Source organism: Protomyctophum bolini (genome assembly GCF_963924005.1).
Source record: "Protomyctophum bolini genome assembly, chromosome: 8".
In the NCBI taxonomy this organism is placed as follows: domain Eukaryota; kingdom Metazoa; phylum Chordata; class Actinopteri; order Myctophiformes; family Myctophidae; genus Protomyctophum; species Protomyctophum bolini.
The window spans coordinates 27,071,585-27,092,903 of NC_137869.1; the positions used below are offsets into that span (position 1 = coordinate 27,071,585).

Consider the following 21,319-nt stretch of genomic DNA (forward strand, 5'->3'; position numbering starts at 1 on the left):
TATCTCTCTCTCTCTCTCTCTCTCTCTCTCTGTGTGTGTGTGTGTGTGTGTGTGTGTGTGTGTGTGTGTGTGTGTGTGTGTGTGTGTGTGTGTGCGTGCGTGCGTGCGTGCGTGCACTTATAGTTATACCTTATATTGTGTACTATAAACTAGTTATACTCATAGAGCTATAAAGGTTATAATATACTTCAACAAAAGGTTTTGCTAAATGCTTTGCCCAGCATGATTCTCACAGAAACATCATTACCCAGCATCCTCTTCTTCCGCATGCGCACTAACACACTACGGCCCTATAGGCGTTGGTGGAGGAAGATGCACTCTAGCAGCATCAGTACCAACCCAGCGGTGAAAATAAACACAAACTAAGGGACATTGGAAATACCGATCGTTTTTCTTCTTACTCTGGTACCGATACACTGGAGCGGCAAGATGGGAGATCAGAAGGTAAGGTCAGATCGGGGAACAGGTGTTTCTGATGGTAAATTCTGGTTTCGGGGCGTTGCTGTACAAAGAAAGAAGAGGAGTAGCGGAGGGGACTATAGCCTATGTGTGGATGGCTTACGGATCTGTATATTTAAGTAATTACATGTGCTCTTGTTAATTAGGTAATGAATTAAAGAATGACGCCGCTAAATCAGTCCTCGTCTTACAGGAAAATAACAAAATATTTCCATTAGTCCGATACCGAAGACACACTGCGCCTGCCGGCCTCGATCGAGTGGTCCCAAAATCATATCGATCTTCTTGAGTCTCACTAAACGTTGTGCAGGACTGCAGGTTCCACAGTAGTTTGATAGCTACATCGAATAGATAGATATCTTATACGCCATCGGTGCGACATACTTTATAGGCTACTGTTATTGTTTCATCCTGACGTCAGGGCCCTTTGGGCATCCCTCTTGCGTCAAAGGAGCATAAGTTATGCTTCGTACCAAAAAAGACGTTATGGTTATGCTGCTGCATAACCATAACGTCTTTCTTGGTACGAAGTCTTCACTGTCTTTGGGACAGTTTTATAAACGTTTGTGGAGGTTCAGAGTCAGACTTTTAGCCCATGCAAGGGTTTGATTCGTATTATGTCGTTTTCCAAGGTTGTTGAGGAAGGTTCTCCTGACCTGACTGATAGGCTAGGTGGGGCTATTATTAAATTATGAATGTGCATCCTTCCGCCCATGCCATGGCATGAAGTGTCCTTGATCCCTGAGTAATTGGTACCGGGTGGTACCCCATGTAGTACTAGTAGAACCATTTGTTTTTCATCCATTCCACGAATCCACGGCCATGCATGCCACTACACAATACATTCTAGGTCTAGGAAGTTACAAATATTATGTTTGGCAGTTCAGTAATGGAATGATTTAACCACTCAGGCAGGAAAAAAAGCAAGTGTTCTTCTTCTGAGATGAAGAAAATAACTTTATGCTGCCTACAGGAATCTCTTCGAAAGATCAGCACGACTTTGGCCTTGAAGAATGAGGAGATCACAAACTTCATCTGCACTCTCAAACAGAGCCTGGAGAATTTAGAGGTACATTTAAACAATACACTGATCTGCAAATGTAACTGCAAATCAGCAACCATTCAACCAGTCTCCGAACAAATACTTTTTTTTCTATTGTTGACTACAATGTTTGTGTCACACTCACACTAGACAAACTCCGGCCGCGTTCAGGAGGAATTGGATTCTGAATTCATCTCCCTCCACACTGTTCTTGATGAGTTGAAGGAAGGAATGATAACGCGTATCAAACAGGAGAGAGCCAGCCGAACATATGAGCTACAGGTACATGAAGTCATTAGTGGTTTTATCCTTTTACCATATTATTTTGTGTACAGTACATCTTAGCATCAACCACTGCATTAATTAATTGATCAAGTAAATGTTATTAGCTATAGTTCTCTACAGATGTAGAAACTATACTATTCAAGACACTAGACATACGTACTGTCCTGACAATTTGTTTTATGCGGTTCCTGCAATTTTTGTACAGTATGTACGAAGACTCCTCAAGGCTGTGACTTTCAAATGATGTAGTTATCTCTACAGCCGCACCAGTGTACACATAATGGTTTTATTGTACTAAAGTGACTTTTTGGTCTGCTGTACTAAACCCGTGTGTTCTCTTCAGAGTCAGCTGAGTAACTGTTCAAAAGCCTTGGAGAGTTCAGAGGAGCTACTAGAGACGGCTAACCAAACACTCTGCTCCTCAGAGACAGACAGTTTCACACAGGTAACTGGACGGCCATAGCAGTGTTTTATTGCTACACCGTTCCTTTTTGGTGGTCATTGGTCTAGTGGTGTTTTTGACAAGTATTGATTTAACAACACTTGCTTTTTTTGTTTTTAAGTGATAAAAACTTGATGGGCTGCAACTCAGTATATTCTCTTCGTTCCGTATCCCCTCTCTCCTTTCTCTATTTCCTTACCTCCTCTGCTTCTTCTCCAGGCAGCCAAAGACATAAAGGATAGGTATTGTAACTCAGCTGTCCATTTGCTTCCCCTTCCTGTAGCATCCTTTAACCCAGTGCCTCCCAGTTTGAGTACTGGGGACTCTGAGTACTGCTGGTTTTCATTGTATTTGTCTAATCAATGCAATGACGTTAACTGGTAGGGCAGAAAACCAGCAGAACATTGGGCCCCCAGGACTGGGAGTTGAGTGCCACCATTTTAACCCATCAGCCACCTCCTAATGTAGTGTGCATGCATTCCAGCCAACTAGTAGCAGCAGCAGATGCTCCGTTGCATCCTGGTCTTAAACAACGGGCACTATGATTGTTTTATTTTCTGCTCAATCCACATCCACATTTCCCACTGTTCGTAACTGTCTCTCAATGTCTGCATCATCATGTGTCAACCCCTCCTAGAACGAATGCTGTTCCCTCTCTGCCTCAGCCTTGTAATGTAGGTAGATCAGGACAATCAGCTGAGCAGTAGTTACACAGTATAATCCTGAGTGTTAATTTACAAATGGATAATTAACCTTGAGAATTTTACTGTGTAGTAGACTTTACTCAGTGAACTGTATTGTAACGAGCAACTATGGTGACTTCATAGTTCCGACTGTAATCGGGATGAATAGTGGGATATACTTATTTTCCTGTGTGTGTGTGTGTGTGTGTGTGTGTGTGTGTGTGTGTGTGTCTCTTTCTTTGTTTGCAGTGTGACAATGGCCCCAGCCTTCCGCCTGTCGCTGAAGGCCAAAGTCAGTGACAACATGAGTCACATGATGGTGGACTTCAGCCAAGAGAGAGAGATGCTACAGGCTATCAAGTTCCTCCCAGGTCTGATGGCACATTAATAAAAGGAATACAGATAGAGATGGAGAGTTTCTAAGTTGTTAATGACAAAAGCACACTCCATAGACAGGGAACCTCGATCGGATTCAAAAGGAACCCATATAAAAATCTACAAAACATAGTGCATCATGGGTAATGTCATGTTAACAAAGCAGATACCTCAAAAAACCAAAAGGGTGACAAAAGTGTTGTGCCTGACAAAACGTCATCTCCGTTACCTCCTCCAGTGCCGGCCACTCCTGAGATCCAGGTTTCTGAGTGCCAGGTGTGTGACAACACAGTGGCGGTAGTGTGGACCTTACCGGAACCCGACAGCAAGATAGAGCACTACATACTGGAGCACCGACGCACCAACCATGAGGGCCCGCCGCGTCTCAGAGAGGACTACCCCTGGATGGTAGTGGAGGGGATACAGGAAATGGAGCACACGCTCACAGGTAGGAATTAAGAGCTTGTCTAGAGAGTTATGGATGGGAAACAGATAACACTGCTAATGACTTTGGTGGCATGTCATCCCCTCGCTTCATCCTCTCTTTTATCTCGTTCTCATAGCCTTAAAAAATGTGTTAGCTACATATTTCTTCTTAGTGGGTGATTGATGATACAGAGACGCATTGATACAAACAGCGGCTGTGTCCCAGGTCCAGAAAGTGCTTCAGTGCTACTAATGTACTCAACGCTCTTGGTAACAAAACAAAGTACTGACAAGCAATGTAGACTCCATGCATTGTGCTGAAAAGTTGAGACTATTTAAACATTACACCCATCTTAAACCACTAGAAAAACACAAGATAGCAGTGCACCATGCACATCAGACCGTATCATAGGGAAACAGTGTTTTTTGCTTAGTACCTTTTTCTAGACAGACGGGGCAATCACGCCCCATAGTCTTTATGGTGCTTGCTTTCTCATTACACACAAAAAATAATGACCTGATCACTATATGTCATGTTCTATCTTCCAGGGCTGCGATTTGACACCCGCTACATAACGTTCAGAGTAAAGGCATGTAACAAGGCTGTGGCAGGAGAGTTCTCTGAGCCTGTCACGCTTGAGACACATGGTGAGTGCTTTGGACATACATACTAATCTATTTCAGCAGCCAGTAATATGATATAGAGCTGCAAGATTTTGCTACAGAAAACAAGGACATGTCTCAAGAAAAACAAAAGCTCATACTGAATGGAGATCTCATAATCAGAAAATTGTTTGTTTTTGTATGGAAATGTATTTCTGTTAGCACTGTTGCCTCACATGAAGAAGGGTGTGGGTTCAAAGCCTTCATGGCCTTTCTGAGTGAAGTTTAGATATTTTCTCACATGGGTTTCTTCTGGGAGATCTGGTTTCACGTTAAGGCCATACTCCAGTTCTAAGCACTGGCCTTAGAGCAGGAGTTGGTTCAAACTGGTCAAATAGAGTGGACAAATGTCCCCACAGGGATCTATAAAGCTGAACTTAAACCTGTGTTCATTTCTTCCTATAGCTTTCCTGTTCAAGCTGGACTCTGGCTCATGCCACCAAAACCTGAAGGTAGAGGACATGAGTGTGGAGTGGGACAGCTGTGGTGGAAAGATACAAGACATCCGCAAAGACAAGAACTGCAGAACCAACTCCCCTATGCACTCCCCAGCCAGGTTAGACTGAATGTAGTCACATACAGTGTCTTTGACCTGGCCTTGGGGATAAACTGATGTAAAGAGCCCTCTGTAAGATTTAAATAATTACAAATCTTGGTCTTTGTTGACTCAGACTATGTTTTATTATTCCGATTTTTGGTGCGTGTTTGAGGAACTAGCTGTAAAGAAATCAATAAAGACTCAATGTCAACCACTATCCATATCCAGTACAACTAGAAATGCATAGTCAGTAAATTGGATCTAAAGTTACATTATGCAATATTTTATTTATCTCAGTTTTTGCAGAGTTAGACATGAATACCTGCCATCCACTTTATCCCTCAACATAGCTCTGACTTGTCTCTTATCAGGACAGCCCTGATGTCCCCAAAGAGAGCTCCAAGTGCTCGAGTCGGCAGAGACAGGTTTACAGCCGAATCCTATACAGTGCTGGGTAAGTTACAAAATGATACAAATGAGGTCAGGCAGATATGTTCTATAGTGGGTTTACTGGGTTATGTGCATCACTCAGTGGGCTATAACTCTGACATATCACTAGCATCTGACCTTAATTTGGCGGTCCATTTAAGCATGCCACTTTGCTGTTCATTTTTATGTTGTTCTCCTCACTGTCTCACACCATTGCTGCTGTTGAAATGCATTGCTTTCCTCCTACCACCGTCCCAGCTCCACCTATAGGAGCCTCTGTTGTCCCTTGGAGGATTTGTTTTGCTGTCGGGGAGTTTTGTGCTTCATCTCTCTGCTCTGAAAAGGTTGTTTTCTAATTATGCTGAACAGGGACCAATATATAAAGCACACTGAAGCATAATATAACATAAAAAACAAACTTAATTCTGAAGTCATCCACTTATATCCACACTATATGACTTCAATATGACCTCCATTTGTTATAGCTTTAATAGACAGTGACAGTAGAGCGATACAGGAAATGAATGTGGAGAGTAGTAGGGGGTGACACATGCTCATATTAGCAAATGGTCCAGGCGGCCAGGATCAGAGTCGTTGATCAGAGCATTGCATCACCCTTGCGGTATGCACCCTAACCATTCGGCTATTAGGGTCACCCTATACTGATTCCACTTTTAGTACTTTCAAAATAATTTCTCCAACATTCCCTGAAACAGTGTACTGCAGAGGTTAGTTAACACTGTGTCTCTAGAAATGTGTCAGTCATTCATATTTATGGACAAACACGTCCTTCACTCTTGTGAATCTCCAGCTGACACCATGATCGACGCGGGCCAGCAGTACTGGGAGGTACGATTCGACAAGGAGAGCAAGGCCTTCGCTGTGGGCGTGGCCCTACGGAGTCTGGGTCGATTTGACCAGCTGGGGAAAAGCAGCGCTTCCTGGTGCATCCATCTGAACAACTGGCTCCAGCAGAGCCTCACAGCAAAGCACAACAACAAGGCACGGACCTTGGACTGTCCAATCCCTGACCGTATAGGTGTCTACTGCAACTATGAAGAAGGTAACCACTGCTCAAACAAAGTATCAAAAGGAAAATAAAGTAGTTTAGAGTTGAAGTGAAGACGGATAAACTTATATACTGTATGGAGTCAGTAGACTATAGACTATAGTGCTGAAAGCTTTCTAATGAGTTTGAGAGTGTCTCACAACCAAAAGCAGGTTCAATATTTCAATGATTAAATTATTAAAAATCACTCCCGTATTTAGTGAGGGGCGCTCTTATCAGCATACATCATCTCAATCCGGCCAATCACAATTTGCATCCTCACTTTTGTCTTCAATGTTTGCGTTTACACAATGTTTGTGTTTACACAAACACTCAAAACTGGCCATTCATTGTCAATGGCATTCAATGTTTGTATTTGCACAAACACTAAAAACTGGCCATTCATTAAATGTTTGTGTTAGGACAAACACTCAAAACTGGCCATTCATTATCAATGGCATTCAATGTTTGTGTTAGGAGAATGTTTGTGTTTACACAAACCCTCAAAGCTGGACATAGGAGGGACTAGCGCCCCTCAAAAATAAATGAAACCAAAAGTTATTTCATCAAAACCAAGCTAAAAATACATTGACTTTGAAATACATTGACTTCTCAAAGCTTGTAGATCTGGGAGCAGGCATGTGTTCCGACATACCAAGAGTCCGACAGTCATTATTCCGACACCCTACCCATACCCAAACACTAACCTAACCCTAACCGCACGCGGACGCCACGCGTGAATGTTATCGGTTAGCTCCGAGTCCTCTAGCAGCATTTACAGCAGAGCATGTTAGCAGATGCATTTCAAAACATTTACACATAGCCAACCGACCAAACCATTGACAATAAACCTAATCATATGACTCTTAACTCAACGCTGAGTAGCAATTGAATTGAGTAGGAGTATGATCACCAACACAGAAGTAGGAGTTTGATCATCAAACACAGCAGCAGAGCATGCTGCCACAAAACATTCAAGCACAGGAGGAAGTGGAAGTGACATCACTTTTATACTGATCACATGATTGACAGATTACCATGTTTGGTACCTGGGTTACATGTCAATAATTATCTTCAAAACTCTTCTGTTTTTCTCTCAGGTATTCTGTCCTTCTATAATAGCAAAACCAAGCAGCTGATGCACACCTTCAGAGTCAAGTTCCAGCAGCCAGTAATACCAGCCTTCATGGTGAGAGTTACTCTGTTATTTTGAGTATAAGAATACCGTTGATATTGACTGGCTATTATGTGCAATCACTGACTGTAATAGTCTCAATTGTGTATGGTGAATGTATACATTAAAAGTTATCCGTTGTAGTTTTGACCACTTTGATGAAATTGCACTACAGATCACAGTAAGAAAATAAGGATAAATGATGAACTACTATCAACAGCACCACAGCTACAAGAAAAGGACAATGATATTGGAATGTATACCGTTTTACCAGTATCTCCAGGACACAACAGAGCTCACTTCATTTCATTCAAACTGAAATAAATAAATACATTTGAATAGGACCAAATAAAACAATGTTGACACAAATTAAAGTGCTAAAACAAACAATGGCCAGCAGTAGCATGTGCCCAAACAACAAAAGCCAGTAGCAGCTAAGCGGGGTAAGAGGGGAACACTCACGCTCTCTACTGGGAGGAACTAGACTTGACCTGCTGGTCAAGTGACTAGGTCAGGTGCAGTGGGTGCACCACCTGGATTCCCACACAAATGTTTCAGCAGTAATGATCACGGATAGTAAATGTTGCTACTAATACTTACATACTTTATTTTCTCTCCCAGTAATGGAGTCTTTTCACTGTGTTGTATTGATACTTAACATCTGAATTATTCCTCAACCCTTATATAATTAATAACCCAATTGCTCTGTTCATGTTTATCATTGTTGTGGTTTACCATCTTCCCTCTGCTGCCTCCTGCAGGTGTGGAACGGTACTTTCTCAGTACAGACGGGCCTGCAGGTTCCCAGTGTGATTCAGAGCGGCCAGAGGAAGAACAGCGGTACCAGCAGCTCCAACGCCAGCCTCACCTAGTAGTACCATAACCCCCCCACACACACACACACACACACACACACACACACTCAGCTGGCACAACAATGGCCCTGCTTTGCTCTGCACAGCCAGTCACCTGCTGCACAACTTTATCTCTGCCCCTGGCTGTGGTCAGAGCCATTTTAAGGTAGTCCCCAAACACATTGCTGGCGCTGCATGACAAACATTGTCGTGGGAGGTAATACGTAATCGAAATATCCTCCCAGTTCTAAGACTCTGGATGTTTGTGATGCCATGGAGAAACGGTCATGGTGCTTTGACCAGATAGTAGCTGCTCACCGCAATATTCATTTAGCTCTGTCCCACTGCTACTAGAGCACTGGTTTATTATGGCGCTGGCCGCTGCTCTCCCACTTCATCTTCACCATACTGTCTGTCACCATGTTGTCACCATAGAGCACCGACGTTTGATGTAATTTACACATCCTACCTGGGTCACGTGTTTTTTTTTCCCCCATTCTGAATTCCCATAGACTTGTTTAATATTACCACAAATAAGAACTGTGTTATAAAAATATATATAAAAACAAATATATATATATATAGCATTAACTGAAGCGCTACCGGTACCGCTGCCGAATTAGATACATTTCCGTCAGAAACAGTCTGTCAAATATGAGTGACTGACTATGGTAAACAATACAGAGCCACCTCCCTGACAATATCGCCGGGACAATTTGTTTATTTTTGGACCACAATTCTTATATGAGACGATTCGAAGATGTCATTCTCCATAGTAAAAGTACTTCCGTGACCCAGGGGATGAACGAGTACTTCGGTACTACAGTGTTAGAGTCTACAGTCAGCTGCAGGTGGGGGCCGGGGTCTCTCATCTAATTCTGCTCACTCCCTGTGCCTTTGTTCCTACCTAATCTGGCATTCAGTATAAAAGGCCAAATAGAGGGATTCATAGCATATTGCTATCTCAACATTTCAATGCAAGATCTGAAAATCTACTCTACTGAAGCAATGTGTATGTGTCCATATAACCATGTCGTAAAGTAGTTGGAGTAGAAATCTTCATCACAGTAGTCAGTGTTCTAGTCAGAATATTCTACCTTTAATTTTCTATGTAATTGCTAACCAGTGCAAAATCAGCACACGTATGTAATCTACATACGTATGTAATCTAATGATCTGCTTCTAGACAGTGGAACTTTATTAACTGTAGTTCATTACTGAACCAGGAATGTATTCAACTCTACTTTGCCAGCACTAGTTTATTATGAGGTCTGACATTAAGACTAACTAATAACATACTGTAATTTAGTTGTATTACTTACCAAGGTCACTTTTCGCCAGCTGTATGTGCTGCAATTTTCTTTTTGGTCCCACCCCACTATGTGTGCAGCAAACCTACTATACACTCAACATAGCCTGCAATTAGATGGCATATCATGACTTGACTGTTTTCTAAAAATTGTGTTTTCACTTGTGGTAAGAAGAATCATTGAGTGGTATCCATCGGAGAAGTAACATACCATATTCTGGAGATAACTTGACTTGTAACTTGACTTGTACTGTAATGTACAAATTCTACTCACCCAAGATCTATTCTGTACTGTAGACTTAAGGAACATTTATTATGTCGCACAAACCTTCGATGAGTGTCGCTCGACAAAAATTACACATTACACACTCACTTTTAGTGAGTAAAAACTGTCACTTTTAGTGAGTAACAGGTATCAAAAGGAGTGTGAGGCGCAGTATAAATTATGCATAATGCCTGTATGTGTACATGTTTGTCAACCTCATATCTTGCTTTTATTTCCTGACGAGAGCAGCTATTATTGAGCAGTGGACTAGCCTTATTGCCTAATGCCTATTATACCCTGCCAGTCAATTGCTTTTTAATCTGGTGTCCAGGTGGTCAAAAAGGTTCCTTGGTGAGAGAGATCAGGGCGGTATTCAAACTCCTCAGCGCTAGAGTTCAGAACCATTGTTTATATCGAAGCGCTAACTCATAGCATCAACTAAGCTCTGTCTTTATATATATCTGCTAGCCAGGTTAGAGGTCTAGTTGGGTGAGAAAGAACAATGAGAGCTTGATTCTTACAGGGGGTTACTAATGTTACTAAGTCTTTATTTGTGTGCCACTTGACCTCTGCATTGCTTCCATGTTACACAGTATGAGGTGTCAGGTTGCTCTATGTGTATGTACTGTATGTATGCGTCCTCTGGATATCTGTAGCCTTGCGATGCTTTAAAGTTATTTTAACGTTGTTTCATACAATAATTTCACAATGTATTGTAAATAGTTATTTTTTTTCCACTATAATGTATGAGTCAAATTGAGGAAATAAAGGAGTTAGAGCACGCTGTGGATCCTCAGTTACTGTGCAATGTGCATTCCTCTTAGACAAAGGTTGGAAAGACAGTAAAATGCTGGAAAGCATCCGTGTCATTTCATTACTTTTTTGCATTGGCTATTAAAAAATAACCGATATACAAGCTCACAGCATGTAACTGTGAAATGCTGCAAGCTTGTACATCTGCTATTTCTGAAAGATTTATAAATTCTTGAAAGTTTTTAAATTATGTATATGTTAGTTTACATGATAGTATAGTATAGTTTACTATAGGATAGTATCGGCCTCAGATCTTAAACCCAACGGGGAGTAAAAGTCAGGAATTCACAAACCATTCACCTTAAATAAAACCCATCTACCCATATTTATTCAGAATACGGTTTATGGAAAAAGTAATAATATGATGTACATTTTATAACGAAAAGAATAGGCATTTTCTCTGACTTAAGAGAAAATGGTCACTCACAAACTTAAAATGTACAAACCAGAAACAAACAACACTGATAGGTAAAAAATATATACAGTATACAAAATATAATATAGTGTTGATTATGTAATTAATACATTGAAATATATTAAGAAGTATGTGTTTTCCTTCATTTCCTTGGAACAAATGTGCAAAACGTACAGGAACAGAGTGAGGATAATGAGACGTATTGTACTTTGTGCACCCCGATTTACAGTCACTTCATTTGCTAGTGAGTTTCCAACGACAAGTAATCGATGAGGTGTTTTATCTTCCAGACTGATGGGCCGCTGACAGGCGGCAGAGGATTAGGAAGATCCCGTGCCAAGATGTGAAGGAGGGGTCAGTGCAGGCAGCATATTCACACGGTGGCCTTTTTTGCCCTTACATCACACTGGAATGTGTGGGAAACCCCAACACAACTGTATTTTCCCACCACCTGAAGTATAGTCAGTGGTGGAACAGAGACGGGCCTCTCATTCAGTTTCATCAAGAGGTGACGGGGGTGGCAGTGGCTCAGGAGGTATAAGCCAGGCTCCACCAGAGTTAGTGTCGAAGTGTCCTTGCACAATTCTCTGAACCCCTAATTGCTCCCGATGAGCAGCTTGGTGCCTTCCATGGTTTTCGCGAATGGGTGAATTGTAAAGCGCCTGGGATAAATGTTCTATATAAATGCACCATTTACCATTTAACCAGTCTCAGGCTCAGCCAACTAATACCCCAGACTTCCTGGCTGGTTTCTTGTTGATGTCGCCACCAGAAGAGGTCACTATGACATCATTCGTCTCTTCTCCAGCTTTTGTCTCAGTTCCTCTGCGATGGCTAAAAGGGCACAAGGATGTGTCCAAAATATGAGACTATTCAAACAAAAATAATTCAATATTTGTATTTAATGATGACTTGCATGTCTGGCATTGGATACAGTGTAGGAAGCCAGGAGAGACATAAACTGACAGAGCATCATACACACTTACTAGCAATTTATATTTCATTGTCTATTATGGTCATTTGTGTTTGAAACCATTGTCAAAACCTAGATTTGACAATGAAGCTATTTACAATAGCCGACTATCAGAGGTAGCATGGGATAAGCATACATGTATACCTTAATGAATCAAAGTGTTCAAATACTGTAAGCATCAGCAGTTGACATTGTTGTGTGGACTTACTCTGTGCCAGAGTGTCCTGTGGGACAGAACCCACAGTGAGCCTCCTCGTCCTTCCATCCTGGTTGTCTGCAGAGGACGAGGCAAGAGAAATGGTGCGAGGTGCGGCCGTGGGACCTAGGTTGTCTGTAGATGACGAGGGAAGAGTAAAGGCGCGAGGTGCGGTCGCGGGACCTAGGTTGTCTGTAGAGGACAACCTGCGAGGTGGGGTCACGGGACCTAGGTTGTCTGTAGAGGACAACCTGCGAGGTGGGGTCACGGGACCTAGGTTGTCTGCAGAGGACGAGGCAAGAGAAATGGTGCGAGGTGCGGCCGCAGGACCTAGGTTGTCTGTAGAGGACGAGGAGGGACGACTAAAGGTGCGAGGTGCGGTCGCGGGGCCTAGGTGGTCTGCAGAGGACGTGGGAAGAGTAAAGTTGCGAAGGACAGGCGCAGGAGGCATCAAGGCTTGTTTTGGTGCTTTCCTCTCAAGACCTGCAACATAACAGGAGACACAGGGTTACTACATTATCGCTAACTCTGTTGACAGACAGACAGACAGACAGACATGTGTGTAATTCATTTATTCATCGATTGATTCACTGATTGATTAAAAAGCCCTTGTTTGCTCACCAGAACTTGGTATAGAATCACAGGAATTTGAACTGTCAGGCAGTGGACAAATATTCAACACTGAAATCATAGATTATCGATGCAGGAGAGATTAACATGATTAATACAGATACAGAAGAATCAGAAGACGAGACGTTTGCAGTGTCTGTGTCTACATTGAATATCAATAACTCCCAATGCAGAGGATGAAAAGAGATGACTCACCTGGCAGACGGAATGGAACAGGAGGGCGCACAACGAGTTCTTTCTCTTTCTCCGTCCCTGTTTGAGCACAGACGGTAAACAACAGGTGCATGGGTATGAAGTCAGACCTGTTTGCGATTGATTTGAGTGTGGTGAGTGTAAGTATGAAGAGAAGGAATGGTGAAGGATAGATTGATGGGACTGTGGGTAAAATCACTCACATGTGTCATTCAGGTATAGTTTCTCACCCTTCTCAAACTCTGGCTCTGGCATTCTTGTACCTGACACAACACAAAATGTAGTACATGAAATATTCAAAGACAACTACCAACAGTGGCGATGTACTGGGGTTGCTAAGACTGTGCACACAAAGTAAATCTTCCCAAGATAAACAAAGGTTAGAAAAAACCTTTAAATTGTGTGTGTGTGTGTGTGTGTGTGTGTGTGTGTGTGTGTGTGTGTGTGTGTGTGTGTGTGTGTCTTGGCCTGCTTACCTGGTCTGGGAGGACATGGCACTTGTGGAGGGATAGAGTCTGACAAGGCACTCTGAACGCTCTTCTCCCCATTCTCTTCATCTGACTGAACAAACACTGCAGACACACAGGATTAGAACAGAATGCTTTAATGACAGAAGCCATATGCACAGGAGCTATATTTAATCTGTCGTGGACAAATACATGGGGTCAGAGGTGAAGGTGCAGAAGGTTTAACTAGCAAGTGGATAGGTGAATGCGTGAGGCATGGTTCAAATAAGGAAGTGAGTCAAGGCGAAATGGTAAAGTAGCTGCCCACCACTGCAAAGTCTGGGGGTTCGAAACTAATGCGGTGCATCTGGCTTTGAGCGACTACACAAATACAATTGGCCTGTTTTCGGTGGAGGGAAGCTGGGCGGGGAGGGTGATATTTAAGCAATATTACACGAGAGGGTGTGGTTTAACATGATTATTGCCACGACAGTGATGCGGTCAGGAACGAGACGTAGTCGAGTTCGGCAAGCATCACTGAAACTGTTGTAATTGCAATTATACAACAGTTACCCTTAAAACTAAGAAAATCGCTGAAAAAACATATTTTTTTAATGACAGATGTAGTCACTATGACCACAAATGTCCCAAGAAACTAGCTAGCCTAGCCACCGAGTTTGCAACATAACAGGAGACACAGGGTTAATACATTATCACTAACTCTGTTGACAGACAGACAGACAGACAGACAGACAGACATGTGTGTGTAATTAATTGATTCATTGATTGATTCACTGATTGATTAAAAAGCCCTTGTATGCTCACCATAACTTGGTATAGAATCACAGGAATTTGAACTGTCAGGCAGTGGACAGATATTCAACACTGAAATAATAGATTATCGATGCAGGAGAGATTAACATGAATAAAACATAAATAAAAATAAATAAATAGAGATGAAATTAAATAAATAACCGTGGGAAAAAAGGCGAAAGAGGTAGAGAAGATTAAAATGAAAGAAATATTTCATACTGATGTTCTCATCATAGGTTCCGTCCATGATGAACGGCGTCATAGTTCCGCCGGTTTTCTTCACCATACTGCTAATGACACCGTGCAGCGTGGCGCAGATGATCTGCACAGAGAGCATGCAATGCAATGATTTAATGACAATTTATGAGAGAACCCAGATTAGAGGCCCAGGTTTTATGTACGAGATAAATATTATGTCAATAATATAATACAATAACCGTTTTAAAAGAGCCACATATTAGAGAATAATTTAACACTCTTTACACACACACATACGCACACATACATGCACACACGCGCACACAGTCCCACACACATATTTATAGGTTTGATTAATATCCACTGTAATAACATCTAAAACAGAAGTTAAGGGATATTTCCTCATGTCCTACAGCACCAATATACAGTATAGGAGAACTACAAACTATGGTGATTAATTTGACAGTTAAATACATTTGATATTTGATTTAATTGATACTTGATTATTATTATTATTATAATTATTATTATTATATATTTTTTTATATAATATTTGATTTGATATTTGATAGTAAACTGAATACAGAATGTACACTATTTTGCACATGATATAATGGCTGGATGAGAACATACCTGGATATTGAATTGCCACAATATTACCAAACGATTTCATTAAATTTGCTTGGTTTCAGGTTGACTCGCTTAAACCTAATTCGTTCATACTTTGCTGTGCACTGTCATTCAATGAAGTATACAATACATTAGGCTTTACTGTGGCACAAGTATATTTTCTAATCACAGAACATATCCATTTAATACTCACAGGCTGGTCTACATCGATGGCAAAGCTTCCATCATGTTTGCGTGCCACGCGGTAGTGTCTGAATACTGACCTGTTTGAGAGAGAGAGATAGGAAAATACATAAAGAGAGGGCATATGCCATATATATGCAGTGTTGAAAAAGTTGTTGTCAAAATAAACCAAACATGGATATAAATAGGTTGCTTTGTCTTGATGTGATGTTATCGTTTTGACAATGGTATTAGAGAAAAGATAAACCATGATCTCATGATCTGACTGAATTCAAACACACTGAGAGGAACTTGCATAAGGCTAAACTTAAAGGAGCACTTCACTACTTTTCTATCTTCATATTGGTCTTCACGAATGTTCATGATAAATTTCCACAATTATTTTCTACTCAGTCTGTGTCTCATGGGCTGTGGGTAGTTCAGAAACCCTAATTAAATAGAAACCACAGGCTTTCTATTCCTGAAAAGTTGCAATGCGATAATGGAAGCCATCATTCTCACGAATCGAAATATTTAAAAACTAAATCTTGGTTAAAAATTTAAATCTGCCTAAAGATGATGACGGGTTTCTGTACAACTGCGTGCGTGCGTGCGTGTGTGTGTGTGTGTGTGTGTGTGTATGTGTGTACCCATTCATTTCTTGTCGCGTGGTGATGGCAAATGAGGTTCCATCCCTCCCTGGTCTCAGCAGAAGGTTTCCTCCATCATGGTGTCTCTCCAGCATCAGCTCTGCTTCCGTACGGGACACGTGGTGGTAACACCTGCACCAAACACACAGCTGATTATACTACATCACACAAAAGCAACAAAAGTAGCATCAACCACAAGCTTGAAACACGACACTAATCAACACGTTTTGAGCTTGTCGGTCTGCTACTTTGCCATTTTGAGATTTGAATAGTAACTGTCTTGGACATATGAGGTTTCCACCCGACAGGACTAGATGATTACTGACAAGTAATGTATCTGGACTTTACCGTCCAGATCCAATGATTATAATTATAAACCATTTGAACCTGAGCGTCGTACGAGATAAGGTGTAGATCAGCTATTTTTATGTGTAGAGGGAAGAAAGGAAGAGGCCTTGTATAGACCCTATGGGACTCTGGTCAACTAAGTATAAATAAGCTTTAAGTAGTTAATTAATAGGAAAGTTGACTGCAGACACGCACACATCATGCACACAATGGTGTAACTGCTCACACACACACACACACACACACACACACACACACACACACACACACACACACACACACACACACACACACACACACACACACACACCGGATAATAGTATGAATAATTAAAAGAAAGAAGGCTAAATAAAAGCTCTTCTTAGTAAGATGATTATGCTGCAGCCTACTCACGCTGGCATGTCACCCACAGGAGTAACATAAATGTTGTTGTCAAAGGTAGGCGAAGGTGCAGCGGGTGGAGGAGAAATGGCCTGCATTCTTTCCTTCTCTGTCTTTATTGTCTCTTTGAGCATGTGGATCTGACCAGGTAACAGGTTGAGAGAGGAAGGCACTGAGAGCTGAGTGGAAACACACACACAGTCTGTAATTATAGCTGTTGAACAAACACACTCTTTACACTGTGAAATCCTCTGTGTTCATTTAACTTGTGAGAGTGTGTACAAATTGGAACCAAATACTGGACCTGTAAGGCATGGGTCCCGTAAGGCAGTGGTTCGCAAACTTTTTCATGTAAAGGATTCCCAAAATGATATGGAATTTGCCACGGACCCCCATCTCATCTCATCTCACTGAGAACCACTGCCGCGAGGCACTGGTGCATTTTGTTCGATTTGTACACTCTCAGAGTTAAATTAACATCATTAACACAAATAAGCCACATCCATTACAGTGTTTGTGTATGTATGTGTTCAATTTACTGTAATGAATGTTGCATTCAAGTTAAGCACATTTTATTGCTTCTTTTATTTCCTCACATGGACCATTAACATTTAGACTCCAACATCCATTGCATCATATCAATTCCGTCATATCAATTCACAGCAGCCGTAAAAGTCCCTTTCAATTCATCACATTTGAATGATTGATTATATTGCCCTGATAACCAAGCAGTGACATAACCTGGAGTTGTATGCATTACGAGAGTCTAGACTCCACCAATTCCAAACTCAATAACATACCTGAACCACGGAATAAATGAATCCTTTCCACAGCTCACGAGCTTCGAGGCTAGGGGCCTGTAGACAGGAAACATTAATACTCTGTTAAAAGTGGTGACCTTTACATGTTAAGAGAACACTTAATGAACTCTGAGAGCATATATCTTCTACACACCCAGAGTAAACTGAACACTTTTTACTGTGTATATTATTCAGTAATATGCCTCTTACAGTTAAATGGGTGTCTTCATCCTTTAGACGCAGGATGAGCCTGGCTGCATCTAATTTCCGGTCACGGCTACAGTCATCTGTTATGGAGATGAAGTTGTTGAGGTCCAGCCTCTCTACATACTGTGGTGGCGTGCGCGCGCGCACACACACACACACACACACACACACACACACACACACGGAATGAGATGTCACATTCCTAGTGAACGGTTTTATCAACAACAGCTGCTGACAGCCATGCAGCTGCACCGGACTACAGTAGCCTACTTCTAAAGAAAGTGACTCACGGCCGCATCTTTGCTGTTGTTGAAGAAGAAAAGCATGTTTCCACACAGGCAGGTCCACAGTTTCCGAGATGTCTGCAACCACACAGACAAACAGACAGCAAGACAGAGAGAGGGACAGTTATTTAGTCGATCCACCACAAAAGGTGAAGGTACAAAGAGGGGAAACTGAGAGGGGGAAAAGTAGTATCTGTATTATTAACCGGGTTATTTTTTAAATATATATATATATATATATATATATAAAAAGAAAAGAGCATTGTGAAGGTACTGAAAGACCCACCCACCTCAGACATATCAGCAACATTATGAAAATTACAAAAGTATACTATTGTCCGGGTGAAAATCACCCGTGTTTAGTGTTCTAGGGTTAAATATGCTAGCAGCCAAAGACAGAGTGAGTGTGATGTGTTCTACCATATTCATGTGTGTTACGAATTATTAAATTAAGGTGTGTAGGATGAACCTAAGTTTGCAGGCTTTGTTTCAAATATTTGTAATGAACTACTGTACACTACATATATACAGTATGTAGTGCAGTATAGTACTGCATTGCAGAGAGACCTAAATACCTAGTGCAAGACACAAAACACGGTCAACCTTTAGAATAATGTCATTCAGTTCATGAGCCAAGAGCTTGTGGGTGACCTAGAATGTGAGTGTGAATTAAATTAGATGATTTTTAGTGGCAGTGATCATTAAAGTGGTCGGATAGATATACTCCTCTGCAGACACATGGAGGAAGTATCTCCATTTTCCTCACATACATCATTGAGTCATACTATTTGTGAGAACAGGAAGGTATTAGAGCCCAAACAACTGTATTTTTGGGGCCGATGCCATGACAATATGGAGTAAAAAGTCCAGCATCTTTTTCTGCATTATGTTTTGTAAAACAAAATGTTCTTATCGGACAACACACCTACAGTATACTGATATATCTGTGATATATCTGTCATAGACAGATAAATCGGACAGGCTCTATAATAATAATTGCAATGCAAGCTTTACGAAAAGTTTTTTTTTTACTTGGCCCACTGTCTATTGAATACAGAATAGTTTGAAATGCAACATGTACAGTAGGAATCACTATAAACTGGTGTTCCTGGTCTATATCAATATCAGGCCAAAGTCACTGTTAGTCAAGTGTGATGATAAATGACTAGAAGATTGTAGAAAGCTGGATTACAACTATCACCTATGTATATGAACAAATGTTTAACCACATCAACTCTAGCTTTCCTATTATGAGGAGAACATTCAGTCAAAATAGCAGATCTACAAGCTTACTATCGGCTATTTTCAGTGAAGAGATGTGGTGTGGAGGACAAAAGGACAAAATAAATCATAATAATAACTGTTCAATCATTATGAGAAGTTAAGGCTGTTTGGGTCTTAAAAGAGGTAGCTTGGTGATCATGCCCAACCTGTTTAGACTGGTTAGAGGAAACAAGTGAGACTTTTCACCTTATCGGAAAACCAAAGTGCACGCACACTTAACAGCCCTCCCACTTCCCAGAAACTATTCATCTTGTCACAGACTACAACGCCCATGAAAAACAACATTTATCCCACTCAGCCATGGGTGACATTTTCCAAACCTTCTGATATTTGTTAATCATTAACTATAACTAGGACACGTGAATTGTAACTAGACGACTGGCTTACAAACTGCACCAACAGGCTTTTTATACTGCCGTAATGCATCAGTAAGTTATGCTTTAATTGAGCAGAGCTCCTGTAACCCATAACAGAATAATGTTCGTATGGTCATGCCCCATTTGAAACAAAAAAAACAATCCATGAAGGACACAGTGCATTGAGTTAGTTGACCAGTCTGAAATGCGCCACTGTAAAACATGAATATTGGATCAGATTTGGTCACATTTTTCTTAAACAGGCTACTGATATGTTAGGGCAACTTAAATTGAAAAGCTTAAGGAAATACACATTTGTCTCACATCAATCTCAAATTTGTAAGAATGACTCATGTGGAAGCATGCACACAAGCAGTAAGCACACACACACACACACACACACACACACACACACACACACACACACACACACACACACACACACACACGAGTGTGCAATAATTACACCAAAGATCAAAATACAAATATTTACTACTTTTAGTACATCTGAAGTGGACTAGATAAAATAATAATAAAAAGAGAACAAGTGAAACTACATTAAAACAATATTTTTGATCATCATATTGTTTCAATTCAAACCAGTCAGTGAACAATTTAATAGTCCTCCTAGGCCCATAAAGTATCATAATTTTCCCGCTTAAAACTTACCTTATCTTTGAATGATCTCTTCTCCATGTAGCCCTCATAATAACAGTGTGGAAGTTGGTTCCTTACTCGACCTGGTCGCTTGGCCATAGCGACCTCTTGATTACTGCCCAGTGTTAAAAACTTTGAAAAGCTAGTCTATTATTTTCAGCCCAATAGTTTGATTAGGCAGGCTGAAAATATATAGACCAGAAGCCTACTAGTGTGTTAAATGTTTGAAATAAACTCAAGTTTTCCTCTCCCTGATCCAATAGACTGACTTCTTCTGAGCCTGTCAGGGAACTCACCACCTGACTCACCTGCCAAGGTTATGGAAACACCATTCACAGCATCCTCTATGCCGATTGGTTGCTTTATCCACTGGGCGGGTGCCTTCATCTTTCAGGCTTCTGAATTCTCTGACATACATACAGTATGTCAGTATCTATTCTATTGTGCAATTATGGGAATATAAAAGGGATAGGGATTACCAACAGAAAATGGTATATACCGTATGTATTAAACCAAGACTTCTAGGAATGGAAAACAATAGTCCTATTATACTGGTGGTCACCCCATGGTGGTCACTTGTAGCCTGTAGGCATTAGGCATGAAGCCAAGTCAAATGTTGGTTGTTTGCTGCCCTCATCAGGCTGTAAAGCGGTACTGCAGGAATCTCCTCAGAGATAAAAGAGGAACGTCGCGCGAGTGGAAGAGGGTGCTTGACTTTCTTCGGGGGTCGTTAAATGAAATCATGGGGCCCGGCTAAATAATATGGGGTCAGTGCAGTAGGACGTCACGTCACTGATATCAGACGTGAACTTTACACTGACTACATGCATCAATGCATGGCGTTCCATGTATATATAAAGAGTTTTTGGTAGTGCAATGTCACGTGCATTAT

General features: G+C 41.2%; 2 protein-coding genes across 6 annotated transcripts; one reads left to right on the forward strand and one right to left on the reverse strand.

The window, feature by feature from the left end:
• Positions 1 to 367: 367 nt before the first annotated feature.
• Positions 368 to 8,436, forward strand: fsd1 (fibronectin type III and SPRY domain containing 1; the record flags this gene model as incomplete). The annotated part of the gene is made up of 13 exons (XM_080770743.1): positions 368 to 444; positions 1,433 to 1,528; positions 1,652 to 1,783; positions 2,130 to 2,231; positions 2,448 to 2,470; positions 3,161 to 3,282; positions 3,525 to 3,734; positions 4,262 to 4,360; positions 4,781 to 4,931; positions 5,285 to 5,367; positions 6,154 to 6,405; positions 7,491 to 7,579; positions 8,326 to 8,436. Exons 1-13 carry the CDS (start codon positions 430 to 432, stop codon positions 8,434 to 8,436), a joined length of 1,485 nt encoding a protein of 494 aa, XP_080626869.1. The 5' UTR covers positions 368 to 429.
• A 2,692-nt stretch (positions 8,437 to 11,128) lies between these two features.
• LOC308320382 (signal-transducing adaptor protein 1-like) lies at positions 11,129 to 20,707 on the reverse strand. 5 transcript variants are annotated; one of them, XM_080770737.1, is made up of 16 exons: positions 20,440 to 20,707; positions 18,137 to 18,208; positions 17,850 to 17,969; positions 17,640 to 17,696; positions 16,852 to 17,018; positions 16,111 to 16,242; positions 15,492 to 15,561; positions 14,690 to 14,792; positions 14,483 to 14,542; positions 13,688 to 13,783; positions 13,415 to 13,474; positions 13,215 to 13,271; positions 13,011 to 13,070; positions 12,618 to 12,872; positions 12,402 to 12,572; positions 11,129 to 12,054 (listed from the first exon to the last, which is right to left on the reverse strand). In XM_080770737.1, exons 1-16 carry the CDS (start codon positions 20,524 to 20,526, stop codon positions 12,002 to 12,004), a joined length of 1,620 nt encoding a protein of 539 aa, XP_080626863.1. In that variant the 5' UTR covers positions 20,527 to 20,707; the 3' UTR covers positions 11,129 to 12,001. The 5 variants fall into 5 exon arrangements, with proteins under 5 accessions (XP_080626863.1, XP_080626862.1, XP_080626864.1 ...); XM_080770736.1 differs by having other exon boundaries at positions 12,402 to 12,872; XM_080770738.1 differs by lacking the exon at positions 14,483 to 14,542 and having other exon boundaries at positions 12,402 to 12,872.
• Positions 20,708 to 21,319: the final 612 nt, after the last annotated feature.